This window comes from Halichondria panicea, chromosome 7, assembly GCF_963675165.1.
Source record: "Halichondria panicea chromosome 7, odHalPani1.1, whole genome shotgun sequence".
Classification (NCBI taxonomy): domain Eukaryota; kingdom Metazoa; phylum Porifera; class Demospongiae; order Suberitida; family Halichondriidae; genus Halichondria; species Halichondria panicea.
Genome location: NC_087383.1, coordinates 292,460 through 307,464, shown reverse-complemented (window position 1 = coordinate 307,464; position 15,005 = coordinate 292,460). Strand labels below are relative to the sequence as shown.

The 15,005-nt window shown below is 43.0% G+C and overlaps 3 protein-coding genes across 4 annotated transcripts; 2 read left to right on the top strand and 1 right to left on the bottom strand.

Moving 5' to 3' along the window:
- Positions 1–57: 57 nt before the first annotated feature.
- Positions 58–7,117, top strand: LOC135338373 (insulin gene enhancer protein ISL-2-like). The gene is made up of 7 exons (XM_064534475.1): positions 58–233; positions 1,609–1,846; positions 3,370–3,445; positions 4,122–4,260; positions 5,468–5,790; positions 5,944–6,165; positions 6,761–7,117. The coding sequence occupies exons 1-7, from the start codon at positions 197–199 to the stop codon at positions 6,833–6,835; spliced, it is 1,110 nt and encodes a 369-aa protein (XP_064390545.1). The 5' UTR covers positions 58–196; the 3' UTR covers positions 6,836–7,117.
- A 277-nt stretch (positions 7,118–7,394) lies between these two features.
- On the bottom strand, positions 7,395–11,333 carry LOC135338369 (mitochondrial import inner membrane translocase subunit TIM44-like). 2 transcript variants are annotated; one of them, XM_064534470.1, is made up of 9 exons: positions 10,801–11,333; positions 10,684–10,743; positions 10,528–10,617; positions 10,277–10,432; positions 9,923–10,004; positions 9,563–9,831; positions 8,379–8,468; positions 7,956–8,057; positions 7,395–7,604 (listed from the first exon to the last, which is right to left on the bottom strand). In XM_064534470.1, the coding sequence occupies exons 1-9, from the start codon at positions 11,260–11,262 to the stop codon at positions 7,482–7,484; spliced, it is 1,434 nt and encodes a 477-aa protein (XP_064390540.1). In that variant the 5' UTR covers positions 11,263–11,333; the 3' UTR covers positions 7,395–7,481. The 2 variants fall into 2 exon arrangements, with proteins under 2 accessions (XP_064390540.1, XP_064390541.1); XM_064534471.1 differs by lacking the exon at positions 7,395–7,604 and having other exon boundaries at positions 7,983–8,115.
- Positions 11,334–11,432: 99 nt separating this feature from the next.
- Positions 11,433–14,759, top strand: LOC135338366 (junction-mediating and -regulatory protein-like). The gene is made up of 7 exons (XM_064534468.1): positions 11,433–11,752; positions 11,807–11,877; positions 12,204–12,391; positions 12,461–12,984; positions 13,199–13,439; positions 13,603–13,689; positions 13,855–14,759. Exons 1-7 carry the CDS (start codon positions 11,502–11,504, stop codon positions 14,677–14,679), a joined length of 2,187 nt encoding a protein of 728 aa, XP_064390538.1. The 5' UTR covers positions 11,433–11,501; the 3' UTR covers positions 14,680–14,759.
- The last annotated feature ends 246 nt before the right edge of the window (positions 14,760–15,005 follow it).

The window sequence follows — 15,005 nt, the reverse complement described above, 5'->3', positions numbered from 1 at the left end:
GAAGCCGCACAAATTTGTGTATTTGTAATCTTCTCGACAAATAGTAGCCGCCCTCTATTGTAGTAAACAGTAGTAAACACAGTCGTCAGTCTATAAAAAGGGTTTTTTGCTTCACTGTCTATTGCATTTCCAAAGTCCAGCAGCAGATTTATTTGTAACTGAATCCTGCATAACTGTACTACAACTAATCTCAAGCATGGAGAATAGTGATTTCACCATGGATCAACACTCAGGTATATATCCACCACTAATGTAGCTAGCTGCTTGCATGCACAATCTGTGTAGCCAGGTTACTGCTGAGAGGTGTTTACATATGACCCCTGCAATGCAAGTATATTTGAATTTGAGTAGATGCAAACACATTTTGAGAGGCTCTAAGATGGTGCTGTAGAACATCCAATATCCACTTCATTCATTACAATATACACTAATCGACAATAATTATCGTGTTTGCGCTATTAGCTTCCAGTCAATTTGCTAATGGCTGGAATTGCAACTATGTATATATATATATATATATAGTTGCACGCTATCACGCTGTAGCTCTCATGTTTTATAAAGTGGTTTGACTGACTGGGTATTTCAAACCTGGATCTAGAGTCGCTGCAGTAGCAGGGGGGCAGTAGCAGGGTGGGCATGTTTATACCGCTACGGAAACACTAAGTTTTACTAGATCAACTGGAGCTGTGAATTATAGTACATATAATATGTATATAGGTGCATTTGCTTCATAGCTTGCAGCGTCCATTTGCTATAGATCTGCATTCTATCTGCAAGCAACACCATCAGTGCTTTGCACATTTTCTAAGGTCTATAGTTATAAGAGATGAGCTTTCGTATTATAGAGTTGTGTGGTGCTGCCGTGTTGTGAAGAGGAGTGACAGTGTTGTCTGGCCTCTTGCCCACACGAAGCCATTCTTGCTTCCACTGCAGTTAACTGGATACACCCCCATTCCCCGTAGCAGGCTTAGCACAGATAGTACTATATAGGATTTCACACACTACTGGTTGTAGACAGAACTCCGACTATATGCCTTAACTAGGTGTCATGCAGTGAGCACACAATCAAAACAGCTGCATGCACAGTAGATCTATCAGATGTGGCACAAGTAATGTTCCTGAATCACAACTGCAAATATTGCAGGAGAGCTACTGTGTACTCAGTGAAAACCAGTCTGTCTAGAGCTAAATTGCCTGTAGCACTGATTACCACACTGTAGGTAAAACATGGACAACTCAGACATTATCGTTTCAATGTGATTACGTTCTAGACGTCTGAGTGGGGAGATGGAGGGAGGCTAGGGCATTCACTTTCTGCGGGTGCTGCTTTATTTTTGACCTCCCACCCACGAAATGTCCACCAGTTTTTTTAAGTAATGAAGTTTAATGCTTATCAGAAACATGTTTAGGTTGTAGCTGTGGTAAAGTCTCAAGTGCATGCAGTGTAAACTGATGGTTTCTGTAATGAAGCCGTATGTTTGGTGTAGGACCCACATCCTGGGTGACCTAAATCTGTTTTTATAAAGCACTGTGCATTGAGGACACCTTGACTTCAATCACCACAACATGTAGTAGTAAACTCACCTCATACCCCCCACACACATACAGGCTCTGGTTCTAGCTCTCCCACATTGAATTCGTCTTCTCCAAGCTCTGATGTCTCTGAATTCAAGACCTGCTTTGGTTGTCAACAGCCGATTATTGATGAGATTCGCTTGAGAGTGGCCCCAGATCTCGAGTGGCACGCAGCGTGTCTCGTGTGTGCAGAGTGTCAACTGTTACTGGACGAAAACTGTACCTGTTTCATCAAGAACGAGAAGACGTATTGTAAGAAGGATTACGTCAAGTAAGTCTATCGCTGCATGCAGTGTGTGTGGGAATTTGGCATCCCCTGTGAGCGATTGCTGAACTAGTATGGATGTGTAGCAATTGTTACTGATATATATATATTCATTTTGCTGGAGGTATTATATACGATAGGTCAGGAATTGAACAGCCAGTCCCTTGGTTGTCAGTATAACACAATGGTATTTCTTGTATACATGTTGTTCCCTTGTCAACAAGGACGTCAGATGTCTTAGGTAAGCGTGAACAAGACTTTTGAATTCAAACAAATTCCTCACCGTGCTTGTAATGTGTGTTTCCCTGTTATAGCTCCTGACGTAGTGTGATCTAGTTACTAGACATTTGGTCTGATCTTTCTGACCTTTCTCGAGAAAAATGTCTCATTCTAAAGGCTCTGTGTGTGAGATATGTAGCCCGAAACCATGGTGTCTAATTACTGTGTGCTTTGCATAATCTTTGATATAGTTTGCACAGTCGAGTTACCATAGCAGCGTTGTTATTACAGGGTAATATGGAATAATTAGTCGGAATACTATGACAACCACGGAGATTGGTTGGTGCCAGCTTAATTTCGTTACTGCATATGCTCATGTTATGGGATGGTTGCTTTCATACACTGCAGCAGGTGAAACCTTGTCACCTTCCAGTTAGTCAATACTACAGCAGTATACGTTGTATGGTTGCTTGGAAACTATTATTTGGATTTGGAAGGCCTGATTTCTGTAGTTATGTGTGAAGCTTACTGGCTAGAATAATAATCATTGGACATTAATCAACATTTCAAGTTGGTAAGTTCAGCATAGTATTGAGATTTTGGGTTTATTTTCTGAGCTGCTTTTTTATTTCAAGACCTCAATAGCAATGTAGTGAACTTAGTACACGTTTCCTCATAACGCAGCATCCTGTGAAGACTTATATAACTATACTCCTTGCATTTGTAAGAGGTCACCCTCATGCATAGTCAATGCCAACGGTTCCTGTCATAAAAACTCTCCCAGGCTAACACCTAACTCTAATTGGCCACAGCTGGCTCTATATTTTGCCTTCCTAGAATGAGAAGAATGTACCATCTAGACAGGCATTTCTTGTCACAGACTCTACACTGTTCTATTCACCTGTTTACCTTGCCAAGTTTTTATTCGATCGACAAGGTATCGGAAATTAATACAATTAACGGACAGTGTACCGAGGTGGACAGTTAGGGCTGTCTGTTTGAGGTTGCTATGACATAATGTGTTGTCTTGGCCCTAGACAACGGGTTCACCCGAATTCCTTTAATCTGTAGTTTGGCACAAAACTAAGTAATGAATTAAAACTAGCTAGTCAAATTAAATCAGAAAAATCTTATTGGGTTGTATAAACCTGCTGTTATTATATGCTCTCTTTGTAGCCTCCCTAATTTGGCGTCCCAGTAGTTTGTTCTGTGCCACCTGTCTGTATCTCATGACATTTGATACCTGCGTGGTGTAATGAAGTACAGCTGCAATCATATCACGTTACATGTACCCCCTCTCACACACACAGGTTGTTTGGTGTTTCCTGCTCTGCCTGCCGACAACCAATCAACAAAACCGATTACATCATGAGAGCTCGAGATCAGGTGAGCCATAGCAACAGTTGTCGTACGTGATCCTCGCATTTAGAAGGTTTCTTTGCTATTGCCCAAAAAGGTCACTTCATTCCTAACCTTTAGTTGTTGTTAATTGTATCTCAAGCATCTGCATGTACACACGCACGTATGCTGTGTTCAAAGACGTTGCTTGCCAAGTTTCATTTTCCTGTTCCTAAGGCTTTTTTACTAGAATTTATTGTGCATGCGTACGCACAGGGAGCCGGCATTGGGCCCTGAGGGCAGACCTTGCCACAATAGATAGTGTCCACAATAATGTTACGATGCAGCCCTGTTAATGCGATTAGTCTCTGTTTGAGTTCGCTGCGTGGTCTTGTGTGTTGGCTAGCAAAGTGCACGCTGAGCATGTGGTACCTTAAAAGGTGATTGTGCAATATAATAAATATGAGGTGCTCAATGTAAATAAATAAATACTATAACATTGTTTCTATGGCAGCAGCAAGCCTTGAGGTGTAGTTATAATTAATGTTTACTTGTATTTGTGAAGATAGACAGCTGTGTAGATAATTTTGTATATTTCATGCTCTTGTGGTCAAGTACTTCAATTTGTTGGCGCCAATTGTATTTTTTGCGGCTGTTATGGAGACACACTGCCACCACCCTCACGCCCCCTCACACACCCACACACACGCCCACACAATTACAGGTATACCATTCAAAGTGCTTCTCGTGCTTCAAGTGTGATGTCACGCTACCTCCTGGAGAGCAGTTTGGTTTCCACGAGGGCAGGCTTTACTGCAAGACAGATTATAACACGGCACAGCAGGACAAGCTCACCTCCAGTGGTATGTGACGGTGTGTGGTATGTGACGGTGTGTGGTATGTGATGGTGTGCATGTCCTTCAAACAACACTTGGTTTGTTTGACGCTACATTGTATATATTGTGACACTCACGGCTACACCACATTGAAGCTGAAGTTGTTTGAAGTAAATATTGTCTGGTGAGAGTTAAACCCCCTCCCCCCCCCCCTCCCAGTACTAAGTCCTCCTAGAAATGGTTGCTATTGCTTGACCATTGTTCTCTGGGGCAGAATGGGAATGTCTAGCTAGCTGTCTGCAGTTGTTAGCTGACATTTAAATACTTGAGCTTAAGCCAAGAATTATAATTTGTAATGGTCTCCATTTGGTATATAGGACCGACCCTAAGGCATTTTGTGTTTAGCTGCAATTACCCTGAAGGCTTCTTATTGCAATGTATACATGCATACAGCTAGGGTTGTTGGTGTACAACACTGGGGTACGTAGAGCACAGACCATATATGGAGGTGGTCTTGATGTGGTTGACTGCTAGCCTCAAGGCCTGTGGGTGTGTGTGTGGGTGTGTGAGGGAGGGAGACACCTCAAAGGATTATAGTTTCCACAAGTGAGGTCATCACGGCTGGAAGGGAGTGTAGTGGTTGCAAGGTGCAATCGCCGTACCGTATCTAATTAATAGTCGAGAATGTGAGATAGGATTCTTGTGTGCTTTATAATAATGTATACAAGTATCTTCTTATAATTATAGCAACACAACTTTATCACCTACTAGCTCTGTATTGTATAGTGCCTTGGGTGCTGATTTAGCGTATAATTTGCTCTACATATCATGTACACTTGAAACAACTTTTTTCTGGGTTAACGTTCCTGTTCTTTTCGAAACCTGTGAGCATGCTATAACGTGATATATCTAATTCCCTACTTGTGATCTTACGCTATAATGCACACACGGGTAATGGGCACCCCCTGTCTGAATACACACCTCCTAATGGACGTGTGGTATTCTTACTCCCACTTTTCTATTAGCCACTCAACTTTTTCTTTCATCCAATCATCACTAGCATTCAATTTGTTGACGTTTGTTTCACACTTCTTTATTATTGGTTAATAATTCTCTACTACGAACACCCACTCTATTTAATTCCCTCCAACCACACCACAAGCTCACTATAATGTGATGACTACTGCATGTTAACTATAACCCCCCCCCCACACACACACACACACACGTACAGATCACTCAAGCATTGAGAACGGAGACAACAATCAGCGTCGAATTCAACCAACCGGCAGTCGAACGACGAAACGTTCCAACTCAGAGAAGGGGCCTCGAGTTCGCACAGTGTTGTCAGAGCAGCAGCTGCAAACTCTCCGCACTGTGTACGGCACTAACCCACGTCCTGATGCACTGTTGAAGGAACACCTGGTGGAGATCACTGGCCTGAGCCCGAGGGTCATCAGGGTGTGGTTTCAGAACAAGAGATGCAAGGATAAGAAGAAGATGATTCATGCTCAAGAGCAGGCCCGACAGCAAGCTATTCACGGAGGCCCCACTAACGTGAGTGGGAGTGGATGTGTACGCACTTATAGTAGCTATTGTTTTCTGGGTCAAAGCATAGGCTATATTATATGGTGATGATAATATTACAGATATTACACTCCCCCCACACACACACACTATATTACTCCCGCCCACTCCACACACACACAGATCCCACCCCTCACTCCTCAGACTCCACTGACTCCGGACAGCATCTCCCCACATCACAGCATGTCAGCTTTTACTTATCCACCTTCCAACTATGAACCTATCTCAACCCAGCCGTCTGTGTCGCCCATAGCAACCTACCATCAGCATAACCCAGCCTACAATTCGCCTACAGAGACTCTGGCACATTTCGACATCAACGTGGACTACAGTTCTCAAAATTTGGTGAGTAAATAATCTTCTTTATAGCTATAAGTTTGAAGTCTGCATGATGGCGTATTTCGTAATCTTTCGCTAATTGCATTATCTACCCAAGACGCTTAGTTTGCTTGTGGTAATCAAAAATAACAGCCACTCTCGCGAGGAAAGAACTGATGTTTGTATAATGGTGGTACAAGCAGTGGCTGTTGGAATGAGATCAGTAGATCGTGCATGTGCTCAATTTGATTCACGACAGAGATTAGATTCCACCATACTGAATGCAAACGTACCTAAGTGTCCAAGTTTAAACGTACACTATTCCCAGATGAGATATGATAGAAACACAACCTCATTCTTTATATTGTGGTCACCGTCTTGTTAACAGCTCGTTACCACGGTAGCCACTGTGTAGGAAAAATAACACGAGGGTTCACTCTTTAGCTACCTCTATTTGATTATAGCCGTGGGCGTTATGTTATTAGTTTCTACATGTGAGAAAACACTGTGAAAATGTCTGGAGCTTACCACAAGATTGCTTTGCATATTCGTACTCCCCTTAACTTTATATAAATGTTAATATGAACACTGCTCTAACCCGCCCACTCCACACCACACACAGACTCAGGTTGAACATCACCAAACGTACGTCCATGCATCAGCTGGCAACTCCACTCAGGTCACACCCTACTTTTAAGCCACCCCCTCTGTCTAATCACATCCTTGCGTTTAGAAGTCAAAAACATTTCGCAACTCGTTTCAATTTTCAAACCGAACACACTATATTCATACAACCTTCGTACACATTTCAGTCGACATTTTCACTTGTTCATTATATCATTTAACTACAGTAGACGAACTTTTAGTGCGCTTTTTTGTCATCAAAAACGGTACCTGTATCCTATCACCGTGTGTCCATACTGTATACCTAATGTGTTCAATTCTGTCTTATGTATTGTACAGTGTGTCAGTTTGTGTGTGTTTGCAGGTAGAGATCTGGTACTTGTACATGTATGTGTTTCCTATCGATATTGAATAAACAAAAAAATTATTAATTATTGCATGAATAATTTCCGTCAATGATGCATCTCTGAACGGTGCTTTTACACATTACACACTATAAATTATACCATGGGTGACTTTTAATTATACCAACAATCCCCGAGCTGAGATGGACTTGGTTACTATAGGCAACCATCAACATGCAGCCGATGATATAAACATAAATCACAGTCCAATTTATTATCCACACGACCTTCAGTGAAACATAAATTTAAATTAATTGACAATTGCTGTTAACAAAAATTATATACACGCAACCGATATATAATTATAACAGCTGCCTACATAAGCATTCTAGTGGATGATTGAATAGCAAACTCTAGCACTCTCCATGCTGTTCTGGGGTCATACACACTCTGGTCTCTACACAACGCCCACACATAGAACACATTCTCAAGGAGATCCTGTGTGTGTGTGTGTGTGTGTGTGTGTGTGTGTGTGTGTGTGTGTGTGTGTGTGTGTGTGGTGTGTGTGTGTGTGTGTGTGTGTGTGTGTGTGTGTGTGTGTGTGTGTGTGTGTGTGTGTGTGTGGGTGAGCGTTATCAAGCATGTATAGATAATTAATAAAGTATGAACACGTATATAGCATGCATCAAAAAGCAATTAAATGCAGCCTATAATTATTATCACTGAAATAAGGAGCTGTTAACCATGCACTGCATTCTTGTGTAATTGGTGTAGGCCGTACAGCATGAACTGTATACCAATACATGTAGTTACAGTGGACCTTCTAGTGTAACCAATTGCTGTACTCACATCTTCAATATCTCCCTCGGCAGTTAACTTCCTGGTCAGCTGCTGTGCTTGAAACGTGAGCACCATCACTGGGCCTTGCTCGAGCATCTTGGCCATTGCAATCTATACGAGGAAGAGGGGATGGGATGGGATGGGAGGGGAGTTACGAGTCTGTCAATGCCTAGGGGATGTTTGGGGGAGGAGTGCACAGTTGACCAGTGGGTATCAAATAAGAGGGTAGTAGCTATTGTAACATTATCAAGATAGGGAAAAAAGTGATGTATACGCATGAACGCACACGCACACACACACACACACATGCACACGCACGCACGCACACACACACACACATACATACACACACACACCCCACACACACACACACGCACACACGCACACACACATGACATTGTACGACAAGGGTCAACTTTATAAGGTACTTACGTCCACATCTCTGACTTCCAGCACCTTCGACTCAGTCTTCACTCCGGGTTCGTCTCTCTGCTTGACAATGACTGAGAGGACATTGAAGGCCTATATACAGCGGGGACAAAGGGTGGGTCACACTAGTGTACGCAATCTAGCGGCTACAAGTAGAGGTCAATTCACAGGCTATAATTATGTGACAGGGCCTAGGAAAACAACCCTTATGGAGCAAACTAATAATGTTCAGTACGCACAAAGTAGAGCTATTTTAGGATTTTGGTTTTCTTTCATAAGAAGTAACTTCAATATCTCCTCTAACTTACAAAAAATTTTTTTATCCGAAAATTTTTGTATAGCCGTTACAAGGCACCCATTGAATTTTTTCATGCTGTTCTTGTATGCGGATAGAACTTGGAACATTAGTTTCTCAAAACGGTAGGTCAATACTGTCCCCCTTTCACCCGAAAATATTTTAAGGTAGGAAGGTGCAAAGTGAGTGATATTGTAATCTCTTAAGCACTGCTTTATTTAATTAAGCAATAAGATACAGTTTGCTCCATAAGGGTTGTTTTCCTAGTAGGCCCTGTCACATATGAGCTACAGTATTACAAAGAGCTCTATGCTCCATGTAGGAGCTACAGTATTACAAAGAGCTCTATGCTCCATGTATGAGCTACAGTATTACAAAGAGCTCTATGCTCCATGTATGAGCTACAGTATTACAAAGAGCTCTATGCTCCATGTATGAGCTACAGTATTACAAAGAGCTCTATGCTCCATGTATGAGCTACAGTATTACAAAGAGCTCTATGCTCCATGTATGAGCTACAGTATTACAAGGAGCTCTATGCTCCATGTATGAGCTACAGTATTACAAAGAGCTCTATGCTCCATGTATGAGCTACAGTATTACAAAGAGCTCTATGCTCCATGTATGAGCTACAGTATTACAAAGAGCTCTATGCTCCATGTATGAGCTACAGTATTACAAAGAGCTCTATGCTCCATGTATGAGCTACAGTATTGCAAAGAGCTCTATGCTCCATGTATGAGCTACAGTATTGCGAAGAGCTCTATGCTCCATGTATGAGCTACAGTATTACGAAGAGCTCTATGCTCCATGCATGAGCTACAGTATTACAAAGAGCTCTATGCTCCATGTATTACATAAAAAATGAATGCCATATTGCCTAGCAACTTACTGGCTCGTAACACCAGTCTTTCAGGACCCCACTGTCGCCTCGGAGGAAGGCCTCCAGCACAGTGGGTATAATCTCAAACTGACACTGTTTCATAAAGTCCTCACGAGTAAAACTGGGGTCGATTTTGTAGATCTCTGCCAAAGCTTCGGCCATGTCTGATTGAGTGACCACACCCCCAAATGCGTCTCCTAGGCGATCAGTGACGGCTCTCGAGGCTCGTATCACAAGATTGTCACTCTCATCATACTTCATCTTGAAATTATACATAGCTGTGTGTGGGAAAAAAAGTTGGATTTTAATAGATTGTATTGTTGTCAGTGTATAATAATACTCAGTTTTTCTGTTACCTCTGTTGCCTACCATTTGAGACCGGGTTGTTCTCTCTCAGTTTATCCCATCCTTCCTTCCATTTCGAGTGTCTTGTTAGAGTCACTTCTTTCACCTCACTGTAGGGACCAGTACTTATACACACGACAATTACGTAGCACACACACACACCCACACACACACACACCACACACACACCACACATACACACCACCCACACACACACACACACACACACCACACAAAAGATGGATAATTAGAGTACAACAATGGATACATGTACAATGCTTAGCAACAAAAGACAGAGAGGTTTGATTGTATTTTGTAGGTGGTGCTCAAAATGTAAGGGAGGCTAGCCAATATGACAGTATCATTCAAATATTAGACTTGCTCGTTTGGTGATATGGTGGTTTGTTCCTGTGTGTTGGAGCCAGCATAGTCTGACGCCATCTCTGATCTTGTCTGGATTTTGTCTGGAGCTTGGTACGGGGCAGACTCTTTGAGGATGTCATCAATCAAGTCTTCCTTGACAATCTCTGCACCCTGGCCAAGGAAATGCCACTCATCAGTTTATTTCATCACAAGAAAGACGCACACATTCTAGGACTCTATGTTTGCAGGACAAACCAATATCTTACCTTTTGTACGGACTGCCCCACATCAGTCTTTGCAAGCTCCTCCGCTTGTTGGCCCACTATGGTAGCTGTCTTCTGAGCACCCTCGGCTAACTGCATGATCAACAAAACTATGTAGTCATTACACAACTATGCATAGCACTCAACGCGATTGCTCACCTGTGATCCAATGTCTTTCCCTTTCTTTCCTACCTCTGTTTCAGCTGCCGTTTTGACAGCCTAAAAATCATAAACGGATACAACCTTAACATTAATTGGTATTAAAACCTTCTATACCTTGGCTGTGTTCTCTATAACTTGTGAGTATCCTTGCTTAGTTATCTCCAAACCTTTTGCCCCGTATTCAAACACTTTAGTTGTTGCCTCTGCAGCTTTCTCTTTGGCTTGCTGCATAACGTGAGACTTCTGCAACTTGTCTCTTTCCTCATGGAAACCTTTCAAGCTCTCCTGCATCTCACGATTTTGGTTGACACCTTTGCGAATATTTTCGATAAAATTTCGGAAGAATCCCTTGCGACCACCACCCCCACTTGAAGCTCCACCCCCTGAGTACCATCTGCCCTGACCGGTTGTTGGTGGACGACGCAGTACAGTACTGTAGCATCTCTTACTCAGTAGAACAGGTCTCTTTGGAGAGAGTGACAGATAGAAACAGGTCCGTAATGTGAGGAATGGAGTCTTGTGTGTGATGGGTGTTCTGTGTAAGTGAGAATAAGCTCTTGATAGTAAACTAGACATCTTCTCTTGTTTTTATAAGACCACGTGGACTATGCCCAGAGAAAGATGTTCCCAGTTCTCAGTAAAGATCGTCAGTAGAGCTAACTGCATGCTTTGGGCTAAGATTGGTATCTTGGTTAGTCGACCCTTTTCTTTTAAGTAAAGATCGTCAGTAGAGCTAACTGCATGCTAGGCCTAAGATTGGTATCTTGGTAGTCGACCCTTTTCTTTCTACACAGGGTCGATAAAAGAATGTCGATATGATGAGCAGTCCACCTGTTCTGGATGAGTTGGATTGGGTTCCTCTCACCAACACTTTCTCTAAAAATCTGTCCAAGCGTGAAGATCAAGACTTTAAGTTCACTGTATCTCGTGGAGCCTCTGACACTCTGTTACTGGTGTGCTTCAGTGGAGGGGGCGGTGAGGGTCGTGGGGGCGTGACCAATGTTAAGGGGGATCGATTCGAGTTGAAAGAAGAGATTAGTTTCGATAAATTCATCACATTACATCAGTGAGTGTTTTAAATGATATCGCGCGTTGTGTTTATTTAATTGTACCCCAACAGGCAAATGGTTGAACTTTACCCGGGAGAAGTGACCTCTGACCTCCTCCCTCCCTTCCCTCCCGTCCCTACAGGTAGGCCTCATACCTGCAGTACGTACTGATCACATGGCTAACTTAACTATGTGTGTGTACTGTACAATGTGGACAAGTAAAGTTTAAAACTTATTGTGTACCATAAGCGTTCTAATTATAGAACCAGCCTCGGTGAGGACGCCCTCTTTTATAACGCCCATATACTACCATATAAAATCAATTTTTTTCGTACATTGTTTCTTTTACTGGTTCTATAATTAGAACGATTACGATATTTGTTTTTGCTACACGTTTGTTATTTTCTCTTCTAAGTTGGCGTAGATAAAAAGGTTATTATATCACTTCCAACGTTGTACCTTGTATAGGTTTGTGGAGCTATCTACTCTCAGTGGATATTCGGCCTGGTTTCTATGACGAACTTGTCAGTTATTTGAGCACTCTGTGTGAGCTGTGCTCCGTGGGGAATGTGTTGGGAGTGTTCTTCCCTGAGGCAACCACCTCCGCTGTTAGTTACGAGGAACAGTGGAATGAAGTGAATAGGAAACGGTATCAGGTGGGCGTGTGTGTGTGTGAGGGGTGCAACTTTATGTGCACAGCTGATTCATTACACATCCGTATACAGGATGAAGTGGAGGCATGCCAGGCAGACTGGGACCACCTCCTCCAAACTAGAATCGATACTCAATTCAAAAGCATGGCCGAGCTTAATTCGTACTACGATTCTGAAGATATGACCGAGTATTACCTGCTCAAAGCTGAGGAGAAACTACATTACTTCCAAACCCAGCCATTTCGAGATCTTTGCGAGATAACGTCTAAGCGACGGGACGAAGCTCACGTGAGGGCTCAAAATATTGAACTTGCCATTTCAGAGCAAGTGAGAGCCCTGCAACAAGAGAGGGCATACCACGAACAGTATCTCGAAGCGAATGAATCACTTCACGAATTAACCATTGAACGTCTCCATGTCCAAGCACAGAGGATAGAGGGAGTACTCACGAGGATATCGGAGGACGAATCATTTGTGGGCAAGGCTTGGAACGCCCAGGCCAAACAGAGGAAGTATCGTATTGAGAATAAACTAAACGGAGTGATTGTGGAGCTCTTGCGTACGCAGTGTAAGAGACTGGCTGACCAGAAAGACAGGTAAGAACCTTGTGCGTGTGTGTGTGTGTGTGTGTGTGTGTGTGTGTGTGTGTGTGCGTGCGTGCGTGCGTGCGCGTGCGCGTGTGCATGTGTGTGTGTGTGTGCGTGTGCGTGTATGGCTATAATTATTGGAGAATTTATTGTGACACTGTACGAGTTATGTACCTAGCTGCTCTCTGTACTGGGCTACATCATACTGTATATGCTTGTACAGGGCATTACTAGACATGGCTCTAGTTGAGGAGGGACCTGGCATGGAAGTGGAGGTTAGAAAGAAGGAAGACGGTGTCTACCGGATACAGCTGCGGGTGTTGGAGATCCAGTTGCGTCTGCTCGAGGAAGAAGAGAGGAAGTTACGACTGGAGGAGCGCTACACAGAGGGGGTGGAGCATGAGGGTGTGGCCAGGAGACTAGAGCACCTGCCTAGCAAAATGTCCAAACTCAGGCTTAAAATGGTATATTTTAATTGTCTTGTATTATGTGTACAGTAAATGGTTCAGGCGGCGTTGATCTAATCCCTTCCCCTGATTTCAGTTTTCAGCGCATGCATTCATATGGTTTATATATAGGATGTATAGTGTGATGTGGTTGTGATGGTTGTGTGTTTTGTGTGTGTAGCAAACGTGTAAGGAACAGCTGGATGACCCCCACAAGCGAACCCTCAGAGTTCAGGAGAGCTACTCCGCCTCATTCGCAGCAGTAAAGGTGAACCTAATGATAGAGTTAGTCAAAAGTATTTGGCTTTGTTGAATATTTGAGTATTGTATTGTGTAAAGTACACTTAATTTGGTTTGGAGCATACTTTGTGCCCTTTGACCAAAAATTGCTGCAAATACATATTGATGTTTATTGCTTTTCCCTTATTTGCAGAAAGAGGAGGTACTAAAGAAGGAGGAGGAGAAACGAAAACTTGTGATGAAGGAACAGCGACAGAAGACAATTCATCGAGTCAAACAATACATGGAGAGAAATCCCACCCCCGTCAAGAAGCTGCCCCCGCGATACCAACCCCCCTCTCAGAGAAAACAGAAGGTGAAGAAGATCGATAAGAAGGCCACACCCATTGCCACACCCCCTTCAAGACTGAGTGATCTTACTAAACTAACTAGGAGTGCCTACAACACTAAGTCTAAACCAACAACTACGGGAGATAAACGCTCCTCCCATAAGACCATTCCTCCACGGTTGACACCACCACCTGTTCCTCCTGTACCAAGTAATATACAAGCCGTTGCTAACGCTGCTAAGGATCTACCGCCCCCACCACCTCCACCCCTCTCACAGCCGCCCCCACCCCCTCCACCACCCTCACAGCCGCCCCCACCACCTCCACCACCCTCACAACCACCCATTCCCAGCACAGCGAAGCAAGCACCAACCAAAATCGTAAAATCAAACAAAAAGAAGCCTGAATCAAAAAGTACGAGTACTGTTGGTATAAATTTAAACGCCATTGTCAATGCTAGACAGAAACTAAAACCTAGCAGCTTTGGAAAGGCTCTGGAATCTGGAGAAATGACGGACACATCTGCCGAGATTGCTTGTCTGATTAGAAGTGGAGCCAGGGCGGAGAATTCATCGCTAACCAACGACGCTGCTAGTTTCCTGAGGAAGCGATTCGAACACATCAAAGATGTGACTGGACGTTCGGACAGCGAGGATGACAGTGATGGCCAGGAATGGACTGATGACTAGATTTGAGTGTACAGTATGTGTACTATATGTTGTGTGTATAATAATGAATGTGATTCTCAGATGCCGGTGAGAAGGCATGTCCAACAAAACATTGAAAATACAGCTAGCTAAAAAAATAAAGTCTATTTGCATTGAGTTCAACCTCGGAAGTTATGTGGCCAATTAATTATGGCTTCATTTATGCTTTATGTGGTGGACAAGTATGCCTGGGACTTCTACATGGAAAATGCTAACTTTTAGCTGGTTGGAGCTTACCAACTCTACAGCATATAGATAGAAGCGCTTTTAACAAGGAATTCAATGGTATATGAAACTTTAGTAAAGTA